Raw genomic sequence first — 21,563 nt, 5'->3', positions numbered from 1 at the left:
TAAGGAGGGACTACCGTACTAGAACTTCAGGAAGTCTCTGTGTGCCCCTTCTCTTTTATGTCTCTCTTTTTTCTTCCTTTTGTTTTGTTGTTGTTTAGAACTATGAATACACTGTGGAATGGCTAAATTGAGCTAATTACCGTATGCGTTACCTCATATCTCTCTTCTTTCACCCCAGAGGTAATCAGTAACTTCAATTTAGTATTGATCACTTTCTTGTGGGCTATAATTTTCCCACTGTATTTGCTTTTCCAAACAATATGTTACTTACTTTTACCTTGATTTAATCCTGATAATAGAATCATGCTGTGTGCTCTTCAATTATTATTAATAATACTTTATTCTTTTGTTCAATGTTTTTACTGTGACATATAGTGCACAAACCATTACATGTTAAAGAGGAATAGCAAAGAATGATACATATTGGCTTGCATATCTCTTGTTACATTTGGCCTAAGTTCTTTATCCTTTTTCTGACAGTACTGGTTCATATCCCTGAAACTGACTTTTGTCTTTTGATTTTGTATCTAGCAAACTTGTAAACTCTTAGTCACTCCAACGTTTTTCTTTACATTTGACATATACCATCATTATCTGAAAATGACCATTTTCTCCTGTGTTTGTTGGAAGTTATATAACTATTTCTCTTCTTTTAGTGGTTAGTCTAACTATTTTAACACATATAACTAAAGTCCAACATTAATCAATATCTTGTTCCTGAATAATACGACAGACATGCAATTCTTTATCTCCAAATACTCCTTTTTCAATGTACATGCTTCTGCTGATCATAATTTTAGTTCTTTCAACTTAGGCATTATTAGTGTTTTTCAATTGACTTAGCTGGATCTTTGCTGATGTCTTTGTTAACTGTTCTTCCTTACTTCTCAGACTTTCCTCTAGTATCATTTTCTTTCTGCCTTAAGTATCTCCTGTAGTGAGGGTCTGTGTAGTAAACTCTCTCAGGTTTTGATTATCTAAAAAATGTGTTTATTTAATCCTTGTTTGTAAAATATGTTTTTGCTGGTCTTGCAAGTCTGGATTCACAGTTATTTTCTCTCATGATATTAAGATATATTCTACTGTCTTCTGGCTTCCCATTTTTGTATTAAGAAGTCAGCTGTTGATCTAAATGCCATTTATTTGTATCTTTTTTTGGAACTCCAATTAGACAAATATTGGGCCATAGGACTCTCTCCTACATCTCTTTTCCTTATTTTTCATCTTTTTGTCTTTCTCTTCAGCTTAGGGAACATTATTTTTCATTTCCAGAAGTTCTCTTGGATTCTTTTTCAACTCGTCTTTGTATTTAAAAAATAATAATAATCTCTTGTTTCTTGCTCATATTTCCATGTTTTTTATATATTTAAACATAGATATTAATAATAATTCTGTGTCCAATAATTCCAGCATCTTAAGTCTTTGCAGCTTTGCTGTCTGCTGTCTGTGGATTTGCTTGCTGCCATTTATGGTGACTTGTTTCTCTGTGATTTTTGTGTTTGTAGACTATGAGTTGCCCATTGTCCTTGAAACGTTTTCTTTGAGGATTTTTTTGAAGCCTGGGTTGAATTTGTGCCCTTTAGAGAGTATTTGCTTTATTTTCTGCAGTTTACCTGGAGACATCATTAGGGAGAAACCAGTTTATGTTTAATGCCTAAGAGTTTAAAATATATATGTATATAAGTATGATAGTATGGCTACCACAAATCCAGGGTTAAACTAATAAATTCTCAGATGAGATTTTTTTCTTTTTTCCAACCAACACTGATGTCAAAAAAAAGGTCAAGTTTCTGTGTAGCCGATGAGGGAGGATCATCTGCTTTGGGTGATTTATGGATCATTCTGGATGATTTCAGTGGTTGGATGTCAGGAAGAGGCGACATCAATGGTTGGGGATCTTTGAAAGTTGACGGTTTTTTAGCCAAAACCTTTTGGAAGAACACTGTAATCGGAAGTTGCTGACTCTTTAACTCACAGAGTGTTGCTGCAGAGGTGGTAATCATTCTGTGATCATAAGCGTGTCCCATCTGAGGACTGTATTCCATCATTTCGTCCTTTAATATTACTTTAATATTACTACTATTTTGTTCTCAAGTTATTACATAACTTATTATATTATATAACATAATAACATAGCATAAGCATGAACATGAAGTGGGTGTTTGTGAGGCTTCTTATTCTAGGAAAATGTGGCTTTCTGCCCATACTGTTAGAACCCAGTAGCCCTTTCATCTCTCTGATGACAGTACAACATCCTTGATGTCTTTGAGAAAAATACACATGGAGCATCTAAGGCAAAATATGGATCTCGTAGGTGTGCCAGACTGGAATCATCCCACAGACTGGTTATTGTCTTTTCTACTTGCACAACTTTCACAGCATATGCCAGTTATTAGGCCAAAAATAAAAACTAAGCAAGGAAAGCATTAGAACTGGAGATCCATTCCAAGTGCAAAATTCCAATTATCAAAGCCTAAACACAAGCCTTTTATTAAAAAATCCACTTTGATCTGCACTATAATTGGCACATTTTCTACTAAGTGACATTGGCAATGTAGTGTTACATTTCTATTGTGTTTTTCTTTTACAAACAGTAACAGAACATGATACCCAGCCCAGTGCTCTATTTGGTGGACAGAGAGATCCGTGTGGAAGCTTTGGACCCACCTCAGACTCGGGCCCCTGAGCCATTTGGGGGTGCAGGAATCAAACCTTGTTTCACAGAGGTTTCTCAAGACCCTCTTCTTTAGTCACCAGACTACCAAAAGCTTCTTAATGATTTTCTAGCTGCCAAAAGTTAGAACTACTCTAAATTTTCTGTCAGGCTTGTTGGTCACCACAGCCTGTGGTTTGTGAAAGTAATTTTGTTCCAGTACTAAGATGATAACTAAATCTGATGTAAAAAAATGATAATGAGTTTATGAAACTTTAAATTTTGGTAGTATAGCTAGTTCTTAATATAGAATATACATATTAATTTCTTCTTAATGGACTATAAGTTATAAAATCTCCCCCAAAACACTCAATACCAAAGATGAAGTATTAGAACTGGATACGATCTGCACTAGAATTCAAGTAGGTACCGGATGGCCTGAAGTTTTTTGGACTAAGTTGGTTATCTGGGAAAGCCGGTTCACACAGAGCAGCAAGAATCGTGGCTTCCAGGCCGTATTTCCAGAAAGAGTTCAGATTCTTTCACCAGAAGATCAAACTTCTAATAGTCTATGGCTATTAAATTTTATCTTTCTAATTTTGGAGTTCACAAAGATATTAAATCTATACGTGATGATGCAGGGGCAGACAGACATGGGTAGAACATCATGGAATCTACACGTCACTGCAAAGACACTCCAAACATGCATTATGTCACTTGCTCCTCACAGCACCCTGTGAAGTCATTGTTAATATCCCCATTTTACAGAAAAAGGGGCTCAGCTTTATGTAACCTGAATAACCTATTCCAGGTCACAAAATTAATAGGTGGTGGAGCCAGGTAATTGACCTAAATTAACTAGCTAGATCTGGGATTTATGTTCGGTTTCAACTTTCTCTAATTCCAGGTCAGTGCTCATTCAGCGAATCTCTGTTCTATGGAATTTCCGACAGTTAAAGCCTAGTAAACAATAATCATAAATTGAGTTATAAATTTTGTTGTAAAGTAGAGAAAAAAAACAGAGTAAATCTAGAAAAGGAAATTATGTTAAGAGAGTAAATTTCTTAATTTGGGAGGGAAACTAGAGCATGACATCACCCCCCAAATTCCACTTCCCTAACCTGGTTCTGCTTTTTATATGAGGGTGTAAAAGTATTACTGAGTGCCTTCTGCAGGCCAGACCCTGGGCTAGACGAGGGGGATATGACTGTGTGTGTCAGACAGGCAAGAGTCCTCACCTTGTGACACTTACAAACCCAGAGGAATACAAGGACCAAAACAGGTGAACAAAGTGATGATACAGCCTCCCAGAAATACAAGTGCTTTGGGACAGTCTGTTGGGGGCTGACATAGTGAAGGTACAAGCATGGGTGGTCCGGAAAGATCCCTGAGGAAGGACAGATGTGGGGGCCGTTCCAGGCAGGCAGAAACATGCATGATGACTCTTAAATGTGCTTTCAAGGAACAGATGCATGTTATGGCCATTGAAGAGTTTTATGTGGGGTAATGACAGCGTTGTCTTTTATTTAATTCAGAGTGGAGACTGGATTGGGGGAAACCAGTTACAAAGTGGGAAATGCTGGTGGCTTGGAGGAGGGTGGCAGCAGCGGGGCTGCGAGAGGTGGATTCAAGAGATGTTTGCAAGGCAGACTTTCCAGACCTGGTGATGGGCTAGATATGGAGAGAGAAGGATGACTTAAGAGATAGCTCCTGGATTCCAGATATTTCACAGTTTGTTTCCCTCTGCATGTGTGAACGCTACAAATATCTGTGAGATCTCAACTTTTTTCGCAATGGCCCCAGTTGGTGGGGAAGGGAGTCCAGCCCGTGGGAGGCTTGGAGGGGCAGGTGACCATGTGAGCATATGAGTCAAAGGTGATTTGGGACTTTTAAAAAAATAACTACAACATCACTTTCTTTTTTTTTCCTCCTTGAAAACAAAAATAGGACAGCTCACTGTGAAAGAACCCAAGTTTCTCGATTTTGAAGTCAGAAATGAGGTACAACTCATAGTTTTAGCTGAAAGTGGCAGGCATAGAGCCTACAGCAAAGTAGCAGTCTTGATCCAGGATGTGAATGATAATCTACCACGCTTTGAGCAACGTGTTTACCAAGCATCAGTGTCTGAGGGCCAGTTCCACAATGCTCACGTCATACAGGTAACAGAAATACGTCTCCCTCTCTCTCTCTGTGAGAGAGAATCGTTATAGGTCAATGTATATCAAAATATCTAAGGCCTATGTCCAACACATCAATTAAAATTTAAATGTTTCCAAGGCATGTACATGTTTGATGGGTTGGATGAAACCTTAGATGGAAGGAAATTTGAGTTTCTGCGTGTACTTTTTTTGCTCTCTGTTCATTCAATGCTCAGTTGCCTCCCCCCTGCTTTCTCTAGGGACTCTGCTGAGCACTAATAGGGACTCTGTAGGGGCACAAAAAATCACTAGCCTTAGAAATACATACAATTTGGTGGGGAAGTACGGAATCTAAGTGTATAACTTAAATGTCATATAATTATTGTTATAATAGAAGCATGCATTTAGTGTCACGAGAATAGGGGAGCAAGACACAAACTATCCCTGGAGGACAAGTGTGAGGCTTCACAGGAGAATGATATTTGCATTTTTGCGTTTCCCTTCACCATAGAATTGATCCTTAGTAGTCAGGAAGCTGGGCGTTAAGAGATCCCCAACCTCCTGTGATGCTGCAAAGGCTGAGGGGCATAGATGATGTTAAAAGTAAAAAATTAAATAAATAAATCTGTCATCTTTTTCTCAAGATCTTGAACCCACTAACATCATTGGTTTAGTGTTAAAATTTAATGCAGAATGACGAAAAACGGTGCAAAACTTTTGTTTTATTCTCAATCACTACTTTGACAACCCATCAAATACATTATCAGGATCTAAATTTTTTAGCACTAAATCTAGGTTTTGTTTTGTTTATTTAAAGATCCCTTTAAAATGAAACTTTAAATACAAGATAAAAAATCCACACCTGGCCTATTTTATTGGTAATACTTTAAGTAGGAAATAAAGAACAAACACAAAAAGTTATCATTCACTCTTTGGAGATTTTCTATAACATTTCTTTCCTTTCCTGGTGCTAGTGTGAATCCATATACATCACTGGAAATCTTCTATTCAAGCAAATTAGATTCTTTTCAAGTAATCCCTCCTATTGCATAAAATTATAGCTCAAAAACACGTGCCATTCTTCCTGAAAGTTATTTAGACATCCTTTGGATGAGTATGCAGAAAGTTTCCTTCCCTACCTCCCACTTTATTATAAAGTTAAATGCCAGCTTTGGCTGTTTGATTCTTTTCATCATTGTCTTTAAAATGTGTTTGACAATCTGTGATGCTTTCATAATTCATTTCTCTGCAAAACAGGCTTAACCCGTCTAGCAGAATAAATCTTATCTAACAGAAGAGTCGATTCCTCACAGGTTTTCGCTACTGACCTGGATAGTGGGTTGAACGGCCTAATCGAGTATTCCATTCTTTCTGGCAATCAAGACGAGGCATTCCAGATTGACGCGCTCAGCGGCGTGGTAACAACAAATGCGATTCTAGATTTTGAGTTCACCAGTTCCTACAGGTTTGTCCAGGATTCCGATCCATTTAATCAACTACTCTTGTCTGCTTTCTGACAACACTGTCTGTCAGTTAGGGCATGACTTCCTGTGATGTAAGCTTAGTTTTCCTTTTGATGCAATTTATGATCACCCTTTCTGATATATTAAAATAGTCTCAGGAATTATGTGTATTTGGAAAAAGTGATTAGAATAGAACAACTTTAACATCCCTGCTGTTAATAGTTCTAAGATTTTATGAATTTGTGATGCTATTAGGCACTAAATGAGGGACATTAAAAAGATAATGTTTGTGAGATGCCCACTGAACTAGAGAGCCCTCTGCAAATGTTTGTTGTTATTGTTTTTTAAAAACAGTGAAAACTGACATTTTGCTCCTTAATTCTTTGTTCCTGTTTTGTATAGGAAAGTACAACTCTGTTTTCAGGGTCCTGCTGCAGCACTGTGTTCTGCTAGGGATGATCTTATTAAAAGCACATGGTCAACATTAAAACTTTGTGTCTAGAGTCCAAGATATGCCAGCCTTACACAGAACTCAATAAAGGAGAGAGTAATAGTGTGACAAGTCTTCTCAGTATTTTTAAAAATCAGAGCTACGAAAGTCTTGATTTACACACAGAGATGTTTATGGCATCACAATCTGTAGAAGCAAATGCCTCTTAAGAAACTGAAAATGTCCATGAGTGGGGACTCCTTAAGGAATTTTGGCACAGCCCTTCCACGCAATACCATGAAACTGATTTTACAAAAGGAAGAGGTGCACATCTGTGTGTGCTGATGGGGACAGAGCTCTGGGCTATGTGACTAAGGCAGTAACAAGATACAGTACAGTGCTTACAAAGCAAGCCTGTTTGAGCAAAAGCACCCCCAGATACTTAGAATACTTCTGGAAGAAAACACACAAAAAAACTGTTAACGTTATTTGTTTTTGGAAAAGTGGTCAGGCAGCCTGTGGTCAAAGAGAGGCTTGGCTTTCTTATTGTCCATTTTACTAAGCTTTCTGTATATGTGTGTCATATTTTTGTATGCTTTTCCAAGAGGCCTGGCCCTAAGAGTATTTTATGTAATTTTCACAACCACCATATGAGGACATTAAGGTGGGCATTTTCTTATTTACTGACAAGGCAACAGACATACCGTGGCTTGTTCAGGGTGACAGAACAACTTGAGGATCAATGTGGACTTGTGCCTAGGTCCTCAGTTTCCAAGTCCCACTCCCTCCCCGATACGGCTACAAAGCAGACCTCCCATGTAAGGAAAACACGGGGACAGTGCACCAAAGACCGCGAGTGTCAATGACCTCACATGACAGACTCCTTTCATGTTTTATGAGGAAAGTACAATATATTCCTGTGGTGAAGCAACGGGAGCTCATTAAAATGGAATCTCTTACCATGTGATCGGATTAATTAACCTCTGAAAACCTCCCAACTCTAAAAGTTTGATTAAGTGTTTAGTTTTTTGCTTTAACATATTTTGAAATATAACTTCAGAAGTATTTTAAAATTTTAAGCCCTTACCCTGTGTTAACTATTAGGAATTTTTTAGTCATATTTTAGCATAATTAATGTTTATGATGCTTATTGTATGAATATGTTAAAACATGTCCGTGCTACATTGTTTCTATAATAATTGTAAGCATGAAGCTCATCCCCACCCCACACCACCACTTCATGGATGACTGCAGGTGAATCTCAGTCTCGTTGCTATTTGAATGATTACAGATTCAGAGATTACTGATCGTCTGCTATGTTCTAGGAACTAAGCATTTTCAGATTGCAATGACTTTTTGTTACAGCATTCTTTTTACCCAGTGGAGCCAAATTAACAATTAAATCTAACTTTTCAAATTTTCCTACTTGCATCATAGTTTCTATGTTTGCTACACTTAAATTGGTCACAATATTTAAAAGTGCCTCTCTCCCATTCCCCATGAAGGATTTAACTCACGGCTGGGAGAAGCAAGAACTGGGAGAAGTTGAACCCCTCACACACTGCTACAGAGAGACACACACAGACACACACACACAGTCTTCACCATCAACAAAGCAAAAAAATATTTTAAACCTTCTGCCTCTCTGGGCTCTCTCCAGACCCACCCACAACTCTGCCTGCAGTGTGGTTAGTGTCTCTCTTTAGTGCTCTCCTTGATATTTAAGGCAATGAGAAATAGAGGGTGGTTTTTCCCTAGTCTGCTACACCTTCAGTGAATGCTTTAGAAACAGTATCATTTAGCTTTCAACTTTTCTTTACTTTTGAAGTATTGCTGTTTTGTCTAAATGAGGAAAATATTTCCAATTCCAGCCCTTTCTTTTAAAATATAAGCTGAGAAAAAAGAGAATGTCAGTATGATTCTACTAAATATAAATGTATTAAATAATATTTACTTTTCATATTAAGCCACCTATAAGAAAATTCAGTAGAAACATGATTACAAATTATAAAATAGGTGTTCATTCCTGTCTGACTGATATTTCTGAATTTATAAATACTATTTACCAAGCATGAGGCTCTGGATACAAAGACAAATGAAATAATCCTGTTCTCAGGAAGCTTAAAAATTGAGTCTCAATAAAATCTATAGCAGAAAGCATGTTAATAATCATAGTAGTTGCCATTTATGGAGCTCCAGATTTACATTTATTTGTCTAATTGAATTCATTTAATAGACATGATTTATAGAATGAAGAAACTGGAACTCAGAGAGCTAAAGTTGTTTGGACACGAATATGAAGCTACTAAATGGTGAAATGTGATTCTAGCCCATATGAATGATCTCAGTAGGGCTTCCTATTATATGATGTGAATGAATCTTCAAACTGCATGCATGTACATTTACAAAATACAAAATAGAAAAAAAAATTTAAAAATTAAAATAATATTAACAAATAAGCCCCAGCTTGCAATTGTGAAATAACACATATTTAAGTGTGAACATACAAAAATGGAATTTGAATCACTGCTTTCCACTACTTGACTAATAACTGATGTAGAGCCACTTATCACTGTTTAAATTGGTGATTGATATTCATATAATTTTAATATTCTAGGGCCGAGATTTTTAATCTTTTGGAGGACTTTAAATAAAAAAGAACAAAAAGTCCTAGACAACTAAGAGTTCATTTCAGTCTTTAAAAATTCCATTTCTGTAGCATAAACATCCAAGGTGAAAGAAAAATTATCACCAGGAGCAATGCTAAACTCACAGTCTATTCTGCATTGAATACTTACTATGACTTTGAGAGAAATAAGAAAAAGCAATTATATAGGCAAAGTAGGAAATGGGCTGAGATGTTAATTATCATTTCCAAAATAGATGGCTCATAAGAGCAGAGCTGGGATTAGAACCCGAGGCTGTTGACTACTCAAAGAAAAGGGAATAAAAGGCATTGCGGGCAAAAGGCACGAGGAAAGGCATGGGTATGTGAAAGTGCTTGGTATGCTTGGAAGTTACAAGTGTCACAGTGCACCTGAGAAGCAACTACGTGTGGGGGATAAAAGAGGTTGGCAGACAAGTTTTGAAGGACTTGTATGTTTATCACAGCACAATTCACAATTGCAAAGACATGGAATCAACCTAAGTGCCCGTCAACTGATGAGTAGATAAAGATTACGTGGCTTACTACTCACTCATAAAAAAAGAATGAAATAATGTCTTTTGCAGCAACTCAGATGCAACCGGAGGCCATTATCCTAAGTGAAGTATCTCAGGAACAGAAAAACTTACTCTCACTTGTAAGTGGGAGCTAAGCAGTGGGTATACATGGTCCCACAGAGTGACAGAATGGACACACAGAGTGACAGAATGGACACTGGATATAAACTCAGAAGGGGAGGGTGAGAGGGGGATGACGGATGAAAAACTTACCTATTGGGTACAATATACACTATCGGGTGATGCATACACTAAAAACTCAGACTTCACCACTATACAATTCATCCATTTAACCAATAACCATTTGTATCCCTAAATCTATTAAAATTGAAAAAAAATCCTATCTGGTCAAAGGCCTAATTTAAAGTTTAAAATGGTAAAAGAACCTTCCCATGGTTGGTAGAATAGGAAAAATATGCTCTGACCTTAGAATGCTTAGTATGGGCCTGTTCTAAGTCTGATCAATTTCATTTATACCGTCTGCTGATATTACTAATCAGCTCAACAGTTCTGGAACGTGGAGCCAGTTGGATAGGGCACAACCAACAGTTTCATGATGACTGCCAAAGAGAGAGCCATCACAGATGGCTTGAGGATCTACCTTCATCATTTTTTATTTGTTCTTCAAGCCATTGAGAAACCTTTTAGTTGTCCCTTTATTTTGAAACTTAATATTTCCCTCCATATCAAAGAGTCTCGTTTTTTTTTTTAACCTGATGAGGCATTCTGTAGAGCTCCTGAAGTTGTAACATTGTGAAAATAAAGGTGATTACATCTACAGAAGAGTCGACAGAAACTTACTTAACTTTGATGTCTTGGCTGAGACTTTACATGAAATAGGGAGGGGCAGGCAGCAGGAGAAGAAAGCATTATGAGTTGATTATTTGTGCTAAAATATTTCCATATGTACCTGACTGATATTCATACTAAAAAAATAAACTTTCCATGGAATTATTCCAGAAGTTAGGGTCCAGAAGTGTGAGATTCGGGTGGTTGTGCTACAGATATCCCAACTGAGAGTGTAGAAGAAGGCAGTCTGTGTGCTTCATGAACGGTAGATAAACAGTGATCCTTTGCTATTAAGTGGCATTCAAACCAAGAAAGAGTTGATGCTTACTTTACATCATTTTAAAATTTTGGATTGGAAAGAGAAAGAACATTTATTAGGTGAGCTAACGATGGAAAAGAAAGTAGAAGTGTGTCAACTTCCAAGGCACAGTTCCTCAAAAGGTAGTCTCCACAACTAGATAAGACTAAACCACTTCTAAATTAAAGAGCATCTTTTCATTCAAAACTCATTTTATTAGTCAGCTGCCTTGTTGGCCTTCATAGGATTTAGAGGGAGTGAAAAATAAGCCAATGATGATACATCAGGGTGTGATATATACGCAGTAAGAGAGGAAAATTCAAGGGGTATCATTCAGTGGACCCCAGCTTTCCAGGTGACGAAGACCTGGGCTTGAATCCTGGCTCTGTCATGTAACATATGTGACCCTGGGAAAGCCCTGAGAAACCAGCACTCAACACTTAACTAAAGAAAATCAAGTGAGGCAGCTCTCTACCCAAAAGAACTTATGGGAGAGGCAGACAAATTATTAAGAACAAAGAATGATGATTGCTGTGGCAGAAGAATGTACAGGGTGCTATGGGAATAGATACAGGGGCATTCAGATCAAATGAGAGGTCATTTGATCACTTGGCAGAGATATGAGCTTTGAAAAACCAAGAGAGTGTAGGGACAGGGATTGCAGCCAGAAGCCAGGACCTAGAAGTTCATGTGTACATGTTCTGGGCTGGGACAAACCTCTTGTAGACATGGAGAGTGAAGGAAATGTTTTAAATAGGGAGGCCAAGTTTTCAAATTAGGATTTCACATGGAGCAATAGAGCTGCAATGTGGGGGATGAATGGAGCAGATGAGACTTGCACAAGGGAGTTGGTAAGTTATCAAGCACTCCTGGTGAGAAAGGATACAGTACAGATAGAGCATTCCAAGTGAAAATGATGAGGGGCTGAGGCTATAGAGACTGACTTGTCCAGGTTTTCCGAGGACATTCTTGGCTATAGCACTGAAAATCCCATTTCCCAGTTTGCCTAGACTATCCTGGTTTTAAGAACACTGCAAGTCCCATGTCCCAGGAAACCCTTCAGTCCCAAGCAAAACAGAATATTTGATCACCCCATCTGATGCTCTGAAAGTAGGGGCAAAATGGATAGGAACACTAATCCAAGTGACAGTCAGGAGATAAAATCGATAAGATGCATAATTAGTTGGATGTTGGAAGGTTGGTGAGAGAAAGGGGAATGCTGAGGACAGTAATAAGCTTTGTAGCTTGGTTGATGGAGAAGCTAGCTGTAGCATCATCTAAGAGAGATGGAATCACTGCAGTATCTTTCAGATCATGGGCTTTGAACTCTACAGGCCTAGCCAATCATGCATCCTTTGTGTGTGTATTCATCATGGTGGTGCCTTCTCTTAATTCTAGAGTTTTGATTGATTTGCAATTTGGATCAAAAAAATATCAATACAAAGCACTCTTTTAGTGGCTCTATCTTTTGTTGGTGCAGTAAGATGGAAATATGTAGCAAGGTTGAGACAATCTACTTATCTAACATACAGGTATTGGTGTTTGTATTTTTTAGGTGGTTCTTAGTAGGACAGGATTGAATTTTACAGTGTGGCTCCCAGAAGCAGCCCATTCATTTGGACATTAATGCCTCATGACCTCTGGTTGCTTGCTGGATTTGGTTCTCTAAACATGTCAAAAATAAATAAATTTCAGGCTACCATTCTTATGAAATAAATTTTAAATGATGCCATTTAGAAAAGGCCAGGGGAGAAATAAGAGCAGCTAGTCAGCTCATTTTAAAATTTTCAACTAGATATCTGATATTTATGTTGTTTTTCCAATTCCTGGATGGTGGATAACATTCTTTGATTCTTTTCCAAACCAGCTTGATTGTGCAAGCCACAGATAAAGGGATGCCCAGGCTTTCTGATACAACCCTGATCGAGATACAGGTGACTGATGTAAATGACAATGCCCCAGCTTTTCTCCCCTCTGAAGCAGTGGAAATTGCAGAAAGTAAGTGTGCCAATTTGGAATCATGGTTTTAATTAACTTGTATAATACGATTGACCATTTTTTTCAGCCAAATACTATGTTAAATATGAGTACAACAGCCATGCAAGCTAGATAATTTTTATCTTCATTTTACAGAATAGAAAATGGGTGGTCATAAGTTAAATATCAAACAGCAAAGGGGTTAAATGTTAAAGCTGGGATGTGCATTCGGATCCATGGGAGGCCAAGTCCCCATGCTCCAACTGCCATTCCTCCCAGCATCTGTACAGACATTTCTTCAAAATTAAATCTACTTGATGAAGAAGCATATTTTGTGGATCATGATAACCATTGTGACCCTCCTGTGAGAAGAAGCAAAGTTCACACCTCTGCCGACCTTTGCAGGACACTAATGAGTGAAGTGAATTAATTGCATGTTGGCTGCACAAAGCCATCATTTTCCCCTAGAGTAACCTAACTTTCAACATTTGTACCACACTAATGGTAGCGGTTGAAATATAAAATTTTAAGTGATATACTGATTAATCTTCATTATTTGGATCTGTAAGTTATTCAATGACTTCGTAGTCTGTGAACCCAAAGTTGCCCATGTGCAGTGGCTGCACTGGTAAAACTCAGCCCAACTCATTATAGTTGAAGTGAAAATAATGGTGGCCCCTCACTTGCCTCTCTCCTTTCACTCTAAATACCAAATTGTTTCTTAAAATGTTTCCACCATTTCATTATAGTCACTTTCCAAACAAATCATCACTACCTCTCACAGAGGAATACATACCAGAAACCTCTATACATAGGGATATCTACTAATAAAAAACTTCTCCAGCTTTGCCTCTCGCATATTTACTGTATTTTCATTTGATTTTATTGAAGGTATTATTTTTAAGTACATGCATTAGTGTTAAAATACAGCAATGTGCCCAGTATAAATATATCACAAGAACAAACTTCATAAATCAAATCATACTGAATGGGGTAAGGTGTGGTTGGTGAACATCAAGAATGTTCAAGCTGGAAAACTGAAAATTATGACTCTTATATACAGTGGGACTATTCTGAATATTTTGGCATATTCTTTCCACCTGTCCCATACCTGTAAGCTTAAAAACAAAGTCCCCTTTCACGGGCAGTTTAGGCTGGAGAACACATGGGGTGCACAAGACTCTGAGCATGTCATCTATTTTGTGATTTTTTTGTGTGTGAAAAATATTAGAGATTTGCTTTCACGGCTAGTAATATGTGTACTTTGTTTTTCTATAGTTTTGATAATTTCAAGAGTCAGATTTAAGAGAAGGAAGCAGAACATGTGCCCCCCCAAAAGAAATAATATTGCAAAAATAAATACAAGGAAATAAGCATCTAACTCTAACTTCAATACCCAAATATGTCCATTTAAATATGTCCTACTTCTCAAAATTTTATGTTTTGTATTATTGTTCTGAGTAATACCTTTCCTCCCATCCACATCCCCATGAGGGTATGATTTTGACAGAAACTAGTTAGTACAAATAAGTGGCTCAGAATGTTTCTTGGTCCCGGAATTGTGTTGTAAGCATATGATGAAAAAAAATGCAATATTAAAATTGAGTATACCCTACATCTCAATTCCCTACTCAGTAGTAAATTTTCACATTTATTGGGCTCATAAATTCTTCAGAGTTTTTGTTCAGTTCATAATGAGCTTTGTACGAGAAATCGAGCCAAGAAAAAGCAAATCATGTTGGCCTTAAAATAAAAATGCTTGGATTGAATTATTAAAGAAATGTATCTCTGAGGATGAATTTTAATGGAGACTGACAGTGCTCATGACTATTTCAGATTTTTTGCCTGGTGTCATTGTGACTCGGGTGTCAGTTCATGATGCAGATTTGAATCCAGCTTTCACCTTCAGTTTCGCCAGAGAGGGTAATCCTGGAGCCAAGTTCGCTATTGATCAGAGCACTGGAGTAGTGGTGTTGGTGGAAACACTGGATTTTGAAAAAGTTGCTGATTATGAGCTGCTCATCCAAATTTCTGATTCAGTGCACCACGCAGAGGGAGCACTCCTAGTGCGTGTGCTGGATGTCAATGATAACCCGCCAGTGTTTGCTCAAGATTTCTATCAGGTAAAGAGAGGCTGAAACCACAGCCAAACCTAGAAAGAACAGGGAATATGTCCATTGCTGACAAACTAATTTAGGTAGACAGTATTCACTGTTCTTAGTGCCTAAAATAATGCTGCAGGTTTTGTACTTAATATCACGAGGCTGTTGTAAGCACAGGTGGAAATGAATGTCTCGTTCAATTCAGTTTTACTAAATATATGTCTTTTTTTTTAAGTCTTTAGGGGTTGGAGTCCAGTTGTTCATAATAGTTGAAACTTGCCTAATATTTGCTAAGCCACAGATAAGATAGTTTGTATTATCTGAAGATAATTTGGGCAAATTCTTTCTTTCATAAGCATATTTTTAGAATGTATTGATTAACATTTTGCAGGAAAAAAATCATGAACCAAATTCTAAAGTGGCATTTTAGTTTTTAGAGCTTAGTATATATTTATAGAAGTAAGGACAATGGTAGCATTCAACCTAGCGGCTGGAAATGGAGGCCAGGACAGGTGACTGCAGCAAATGAAAGATTGAAGTGTAAGCACAGAGGGAAACTAACCCAAGTAGTGATCGCCTGTGAAGCCTTGCTTGGATTAGGCAAGGTATATAATGTGTATTAGTGACTGTATTAACTACCTTCTGCCATATAAAAATAGCTTAGAAGGAAAATTTTTCATAACAAAAATCAAAACGGTATGAAATTTTCTTTCTTTTGTTTGTTTCTGAATCTGGGGACTATTAACACAGTTTTAAAATATATGTCAACCCTATATATTAATTGATATATCTGAGAAATTCAGGTTGTATTGTATGGTTTTCATAATCAAAATGAATAAGATGACCTCGTGTTATGGACCTGTTTGGGGAAATATCTTCAGCCTTTCAGCACAGCGTCCTTTTTCCTCTTTTCCCCTCAGGTCACAGTTCCTGAATCAGCACCTGTGGGGTATTCAGTGCTGACTGTGTCAGCCACAGACATAGAAAGCAATGAGAACATTTCTTACAGAATCCTTTCCTCTTCTAAGGCGTTCTTCATTGATCCTGTGAATGGTGAGTAACTTACAGCGGCATTAGTGCACGTATGTTGGAGGTACAGGATGGAAACCTAAAATGATCCTTCCCAAATGCCCCTAAAAGAGCCCCCCACCTCTGCCCCCTGGGACTAGAAGCACCACTTTCTTATTTCTCTTCACATCAAGTACCGCAGTAGCAAATACCAGTGTTTTTTCTCTTCTCTAACGTTTCAGTGGCTGGAAAGCAAAAGGAATTGGTTAGATTTCTGGTAAATACTAACAAATTCAGAGACCCCAGTATGATAAATGCCCCATTCATCTGCTCAACCAAGCACGGTTGGGTAATTATCCCCCGCCTCAACAGGGATCAAAATGATGTCCAAGGGATTAATTTAGTCCGAGGACTTCACGTTACTCGAGTTTGGAGGCTTTCTTCCCAAGCCAAGTACAAAAAAATTCAGTAATAGCATCATCTATTCAATAAAAACGAGAATAATCAAAAAATGAAAATTATTCAAGCATGTCTACTAAGTAAAAACCGTTATGGTGTTCTGGTTTATTTCATGGCTTCCAAGGCTTTTTGTCTTTTTATTAGGGAGCAAGACATTTGTGGTTGTCAAATGCATTGAGGCAAGTGATTCCAGATTAGAACAGTTAAACAGCGTATACAGAAAGTTTAACAGTGAGTGGACATTAAAAGTTAAATTTAATAAAGATGAATAATTAAGACAACAATGTCTCTAGCAGAGCATACCAGAAAAGAACGGGGCCTGAGACTTACTGCACTGTTGTTCCCATCTCTACCCATCATGGCATCATTTCACAACTGGCCCTACTTAAAAATTAATCTCAGGATTACATGAAAGGAGAATTTAGTTCCAAAATACCAGTATGAGGCCCAGTGGGTGTTGTAAAGGAAGGGAGAAGGAGGTAAATTGGCGCTTAGCTTGTGGATGAAAGGCTACTGCGTGAATATAAACATGTCAGGAATTGGGCTTTCCTATTCTTCTCTGTGTCTCTCTTTCTGTCTTCGTCTTCCTCTCTCTCTCTGGTGTCAGATGATAGCCACTGCTGCCCTGGCCACAGCAAAGCACAGTGTGCAAGGTGGTGCCTTGGAACACTCAATCCTTAGCAACACTTTTGCTTGACACGTGTTATCAACAAACTTTGCACTGAGATATTGATTAGAGTATTTTTAAAACATTCAATGTTATCAGGTCAGTTTAGTTCATGGTGGGACTCTAATTGAAATGTGGCATTTAAATATCAGCATTCTGTATTCTTTCTGAATGACCATACTTAAGATGTTTGTTGTAGAAAAACATTGTAACGTACATATTTATAAAAATTATATATTCCTTTTTTCTAGATTTAATACAATAAACTTTATTAAATATAGTTCATTGTAAAGGGAAAATTGACTGTGAGCAAGTCAATACTGAATTGACTATGAGCTTTGGGAAAGACATTTGTATAATTGAGCAATAGTTTAACTCTGTGTCGCCATATATACTGCTTTCATTTGGCTAGAGTGAGTGTCAGTAAGTATTTCCAAAATAAATATGCCAAAGTATCTATCTCTATACATGTGTTTATGGACAGTGGAATGGTATATAAATTTTACAAATAAGAATATATTTTTTAAATGGTAATGGAACAACTTACTATATAAAATAAAATTCAGAGAAATGTGTGGCAAAAGCAACCTCAGGCAGCACACATTTTTCATACAGTGAATGCCATGACTATCACTTCTGGATATGTGTTATAAAAATAGAAATATAATTATTTTGCATTTCTAGTTGGAGTCATTGTTAATTGTGACTTAAGTCTAACAAAGAGCTAAACACATTAGTAGATAGTCAATAAACATTTGCTGACTAAATGGATCACAAAAATTTAATTTCATATTAAAATACTGTGTCTCATTCTTCAGGTACCATATTTACTACCAATCCCATATTACTTTTGGATAAAATATCAACAGTTCAATTTCTTGTTGAAGCCAGTGACGGTGGACTTCCTGACCTGAAGGCTCTTACCTTAGTGGAGATAGAAATACAAGACATGAACAATCACGCCCCTGAGTTTGCAGTAGAATACTATAATCTTAGTGTGAGTGAAGATACCCTGATTGGAAGCACACTTGTCACATTTTCAACCACCGACCATGACTGGACCCGTGAAAACACATATGTTGAATATTCCATCATCAGTGGTAATTCCCAGAACCATTTCCACGTAGAAACTAGTTTCATTCATTCAGCACATCCTTATAAGCAAGTTGGTTATCTCGTGTTGCTTCACAGTCTGGACAGAGAAGCAACCGCCAGCCATAAACTTGTCATTCTGGCATCTGACCGCGGCTGCCCTCCCTTGAGTGCCACAACCGTCATATCCATAGATGTACTTGATGTCAATGATAACCCACCTCAATTCAGCAGTCCGGACTATCACGTCCACGTCAAGGAAAGCACCCCTCTCGGGAGTCACATCACCGTGGTATCCGCAGACGACCATGATGTGGGCTCACATGCAGAAATCATCTACCACCTAATCTCTGGAGACGAGAAGGGACATTTTTACTTGGAAGAAAAAACTGGAGTTCTTTATTTGAGTAAACCTCTGGATTATGAAGAAATGATAAAATTCAGTTTAACGGTCCAAGCTTCAGATAAAGAAAAGAAACACTTTTCTTTTGCCGTTGTGTTTGTCAATGTCCTAGATGATAATGACCATGCACCTCAGTTTATGTTCTCAAGCTTCAACTGTGTCGTTCCAGAAAATCTGCCTGTTTTCTCCACCATATGTTCTGTAAATGCTTTGGATTTTGATGCAGGGCCTTATGGAGAATTGACCTATTCGATTCTGTCACCCTGTTTTATCCCTCATGGAATGTCTTATGATCATGATCTCTTCCTCATTGACCCTTTGACAGGGGATATTCGTGCTAAGCAAATCCTTGACTATGAAAATGGTAATAAATACTGCCTCACAGTTCAGGCCAAAGACAAAGGTGACTCAACAGCCTCCTTAATGCTTTGGGTGGATATTGAAGGGATAGATGAATTTGAACCCATTTTCACTCAAGATCAGTATTTTTTCACCCTCCCAGAAAAGAATAACGCAGGACAGTTGATTGGCAGAGTGGAAGCTTCAGATGCAGATGCTGGTCTCGATGGAATCATTCTTTACTCCCTTGGATCTTCATCTCCTTTCTTTTCAGTAAATAAAACTAATGGAAATATTTATTTGATTAGAGCCCTTCCCCTAATAAAAAATCAAGTCAGCAAAGAAGACACCATGGAAATGAAGATACTTGCTCATAGCCCCAAACCAGACTCCAGGTTTGCGTCTTGCACGGTTTTTGTGAATGTGTCTTTCTCCTCGGAAGGAATGCATGCGGCGGCATCTGCCAGCACCTTTTCAGTCAGCCTCACCATCTCCTTTTTAGTATTTCTCTTACTTGTCTGCATTCTAATTGTGCTAATTTTAAGACACAAACAAAAAGACACAATAAACAATTATGAGAAGGAAACCTCGTCATCTTTAGATAGCAACCTGAGAGTGACCGGAGATGCCAGCGTGCTCAAGGCCTTCCAGAAAACTAAGGACTGCAATAAGGAGACAGTGCTTGTGGCCCCCACGCCTGAATGGTTGAGTTTAATAAGCATCATGGAGAAGGACATTGTCAATCTGTACAGGCACTCCAGCTCCAGCGGCCACTGTTCTGTAGAAGGAGAAACTGCAGAAGATAAGGAAATCCAGAGGATAAATGAGCATCCTTACAGGAAGGGCTCAGACTCAGCGCTGAGTGACCGGGAGTCCAGGGTTCCAGACTCGGGAATCCCCAGGGACTCCGACCAGCTCTCCTGCCTGTCTGGGGAAACTGATGTGATGGTCACGGCCGAAACAGCAGAAGCCAGCCAAGCATTTGAAGAAGGAGATCGAGGGGAGGGCTGCAGCACCACCTATGTTCAAAATAATGTGTTACCCCAGACAGTTCACAAGAGAGAGACAAAAGAAGGCATCTTGGCTGATGTCAGAAAAGAATCTATGTTTACTTCAGGTGATCAGGAAGCAAGATGTGCAGCTCTTTCAACTCAGATAACCTCTGATCATGATGGAAGAGGCAGCTATCGCTGGGATTATCTCCTCAGTTGGGAACCCAAGTTCCAACCTCTTGCCTCAGTATTTAATGATATTGCAAAACTAAAGGATGAATATGTACATATGCCAGGCATTCCAAAAGAGAAGAAATCTCTTGTTTTTCCACCCCCCTTGATAACAGCAGTAGCCCAGCCTGGGATTAAAGCAGTTCCACCGAGAAAGCCAGCCATAACTCCAGGACATGGCCTTCAAAAACACCCACGCTCCCCAATCCCCTACCATCTTGGTTCTCTTCCAGAAGCTATGACTCCAAGTTTTTCTCCATCTCTTTCCCTGTTGACCATGCAGACTCCTGCCATGTCTCCACTGGTGTCAGATGGAGAATTAATAGGATTACAAATAAGTGGTACATGCCAGGAACTTAAAGCAGAAGATGAAGTTCAAATATAAAACCATTGGGTTGCCAACCAGTGTTCACCATTGGTCATGAATGACTGAGCAAAACATTCTCAAGCAAACTCCTCGAGGTTTGGGTTCATTCTTATCTAAAAGCAAGTGATTTAGTCAGTGATTTTAAAACCTACCCATTAACATTTCTCAAATTTATTCCAGCCTTAGGACTCACACATGTATATAATATTCTGTTATACCTGTTTTCTGTATGATTAGATTTCCAAAGGACTCAATGGACTTAACTGGCTGCCAAAATGTTTATATGGAAATAAATGGAAATATAGTGTGCACTCTGGTCACATTGCTGCTGATTACACTGCTATATCTGAAACAAATTAGTAAAGGCTAAATAAGGAATGAATTTAGGATAGTAAGTAAGACACAGGGGAAATCTGGAGGGATAAAGTTCAGTTTTAAGACGAAGTGACAATGTGTGGCTCTGATATAGAGATGCCTTTCTCCATTTCCTCCAGATACCACACTTGCGGAGTTTAGCCATAATTTGAATTTCGGTGTGGCATCTTTTGAAAATCTAATGAGAGATTAAGAATGAAATTTGTCACAACTCTGTGCCAAGAGGCAGAAACAAATAAGATAATTATTCCTTCCAGAAATGCATGTTCTTGACTGAGGGCCAGGATTGTTAGTAGCAATACTTACGTGGTTGGCTGCCACCTGAGATGCATTATCTTGGCCTTCTTTACAAATAGAATAATGACTTTTTTCAATGTTCTGTCTTGTAAATTGGTACTTCAAAGATTTGAAGATTAATTTATAGAAATTATTTTATTTTCTTCTAGATAGAGTAACTTTTGGTATGAAATAATGTATCCACTCACTGTCAGTTTTTAAAGTTTGTGTAGCTAAAATTATGTTATTAGCTAATTATAAATTTCATAGAGTAATTTAGCA

At 38.0% G+C, this 21,563-nt stretch overlaps 1 protein-coding gene across 1 annotated transcript in view; it reads left to right on the top strand.

Annotated features, from left to right (window-relative positions):
- DCHS2 (dachsous cadherin-related 2) overlaps positions 1-20,973 on the top strand; it is a 193,307-nt gene extending 172,334 nt beyond the window's left edge. The window contains exons 17-22 of the mRNA XM_045552629.1: positions 4,601-4,812; positions 6,105-6,256; positions 12,861-12,991; positions 14,807-15,093; positions 15,993-16,125; positions 18,025-20,973. Coding sequence (XP_045408585.1) covers positions 4,601-4,812; positions 6,105-6,256; positions 12,861-12,991; positions 14,807-15,093; positions 15,993-16,125; positions 18,025-20,648 — 3,539 coding nt within the window. The 3' untranslated portion in view covers positions 20,649-20,973. The remainder of the gene's footprint in view (positions 1-4,600; positions 4,813-6,104; positions 6,257-12,860; positions 12,992-14,806; positions 15,094-15,992; positions 16,126-18,024) is intronic.
- The last annotated feature ends 590 nt before the right edge of the window (positions 20,974-21,563 follow it).

Source organism: Lemur catta, chromosome 5, assembly GCF_020740605.2.
Source record: "Lemur catta isolate mLemCat1 chromosome 5, mLemCat1.pri, whole genome shotgun sequence".
NCBI lineage: Eukaryota > Metazoa > Chordata > Mammalia > Primates > Lemuridae > Lemur > Lemur catta.
This window is presented reverse-complemented; position numbering and strand designations above follow the sequence as displayed.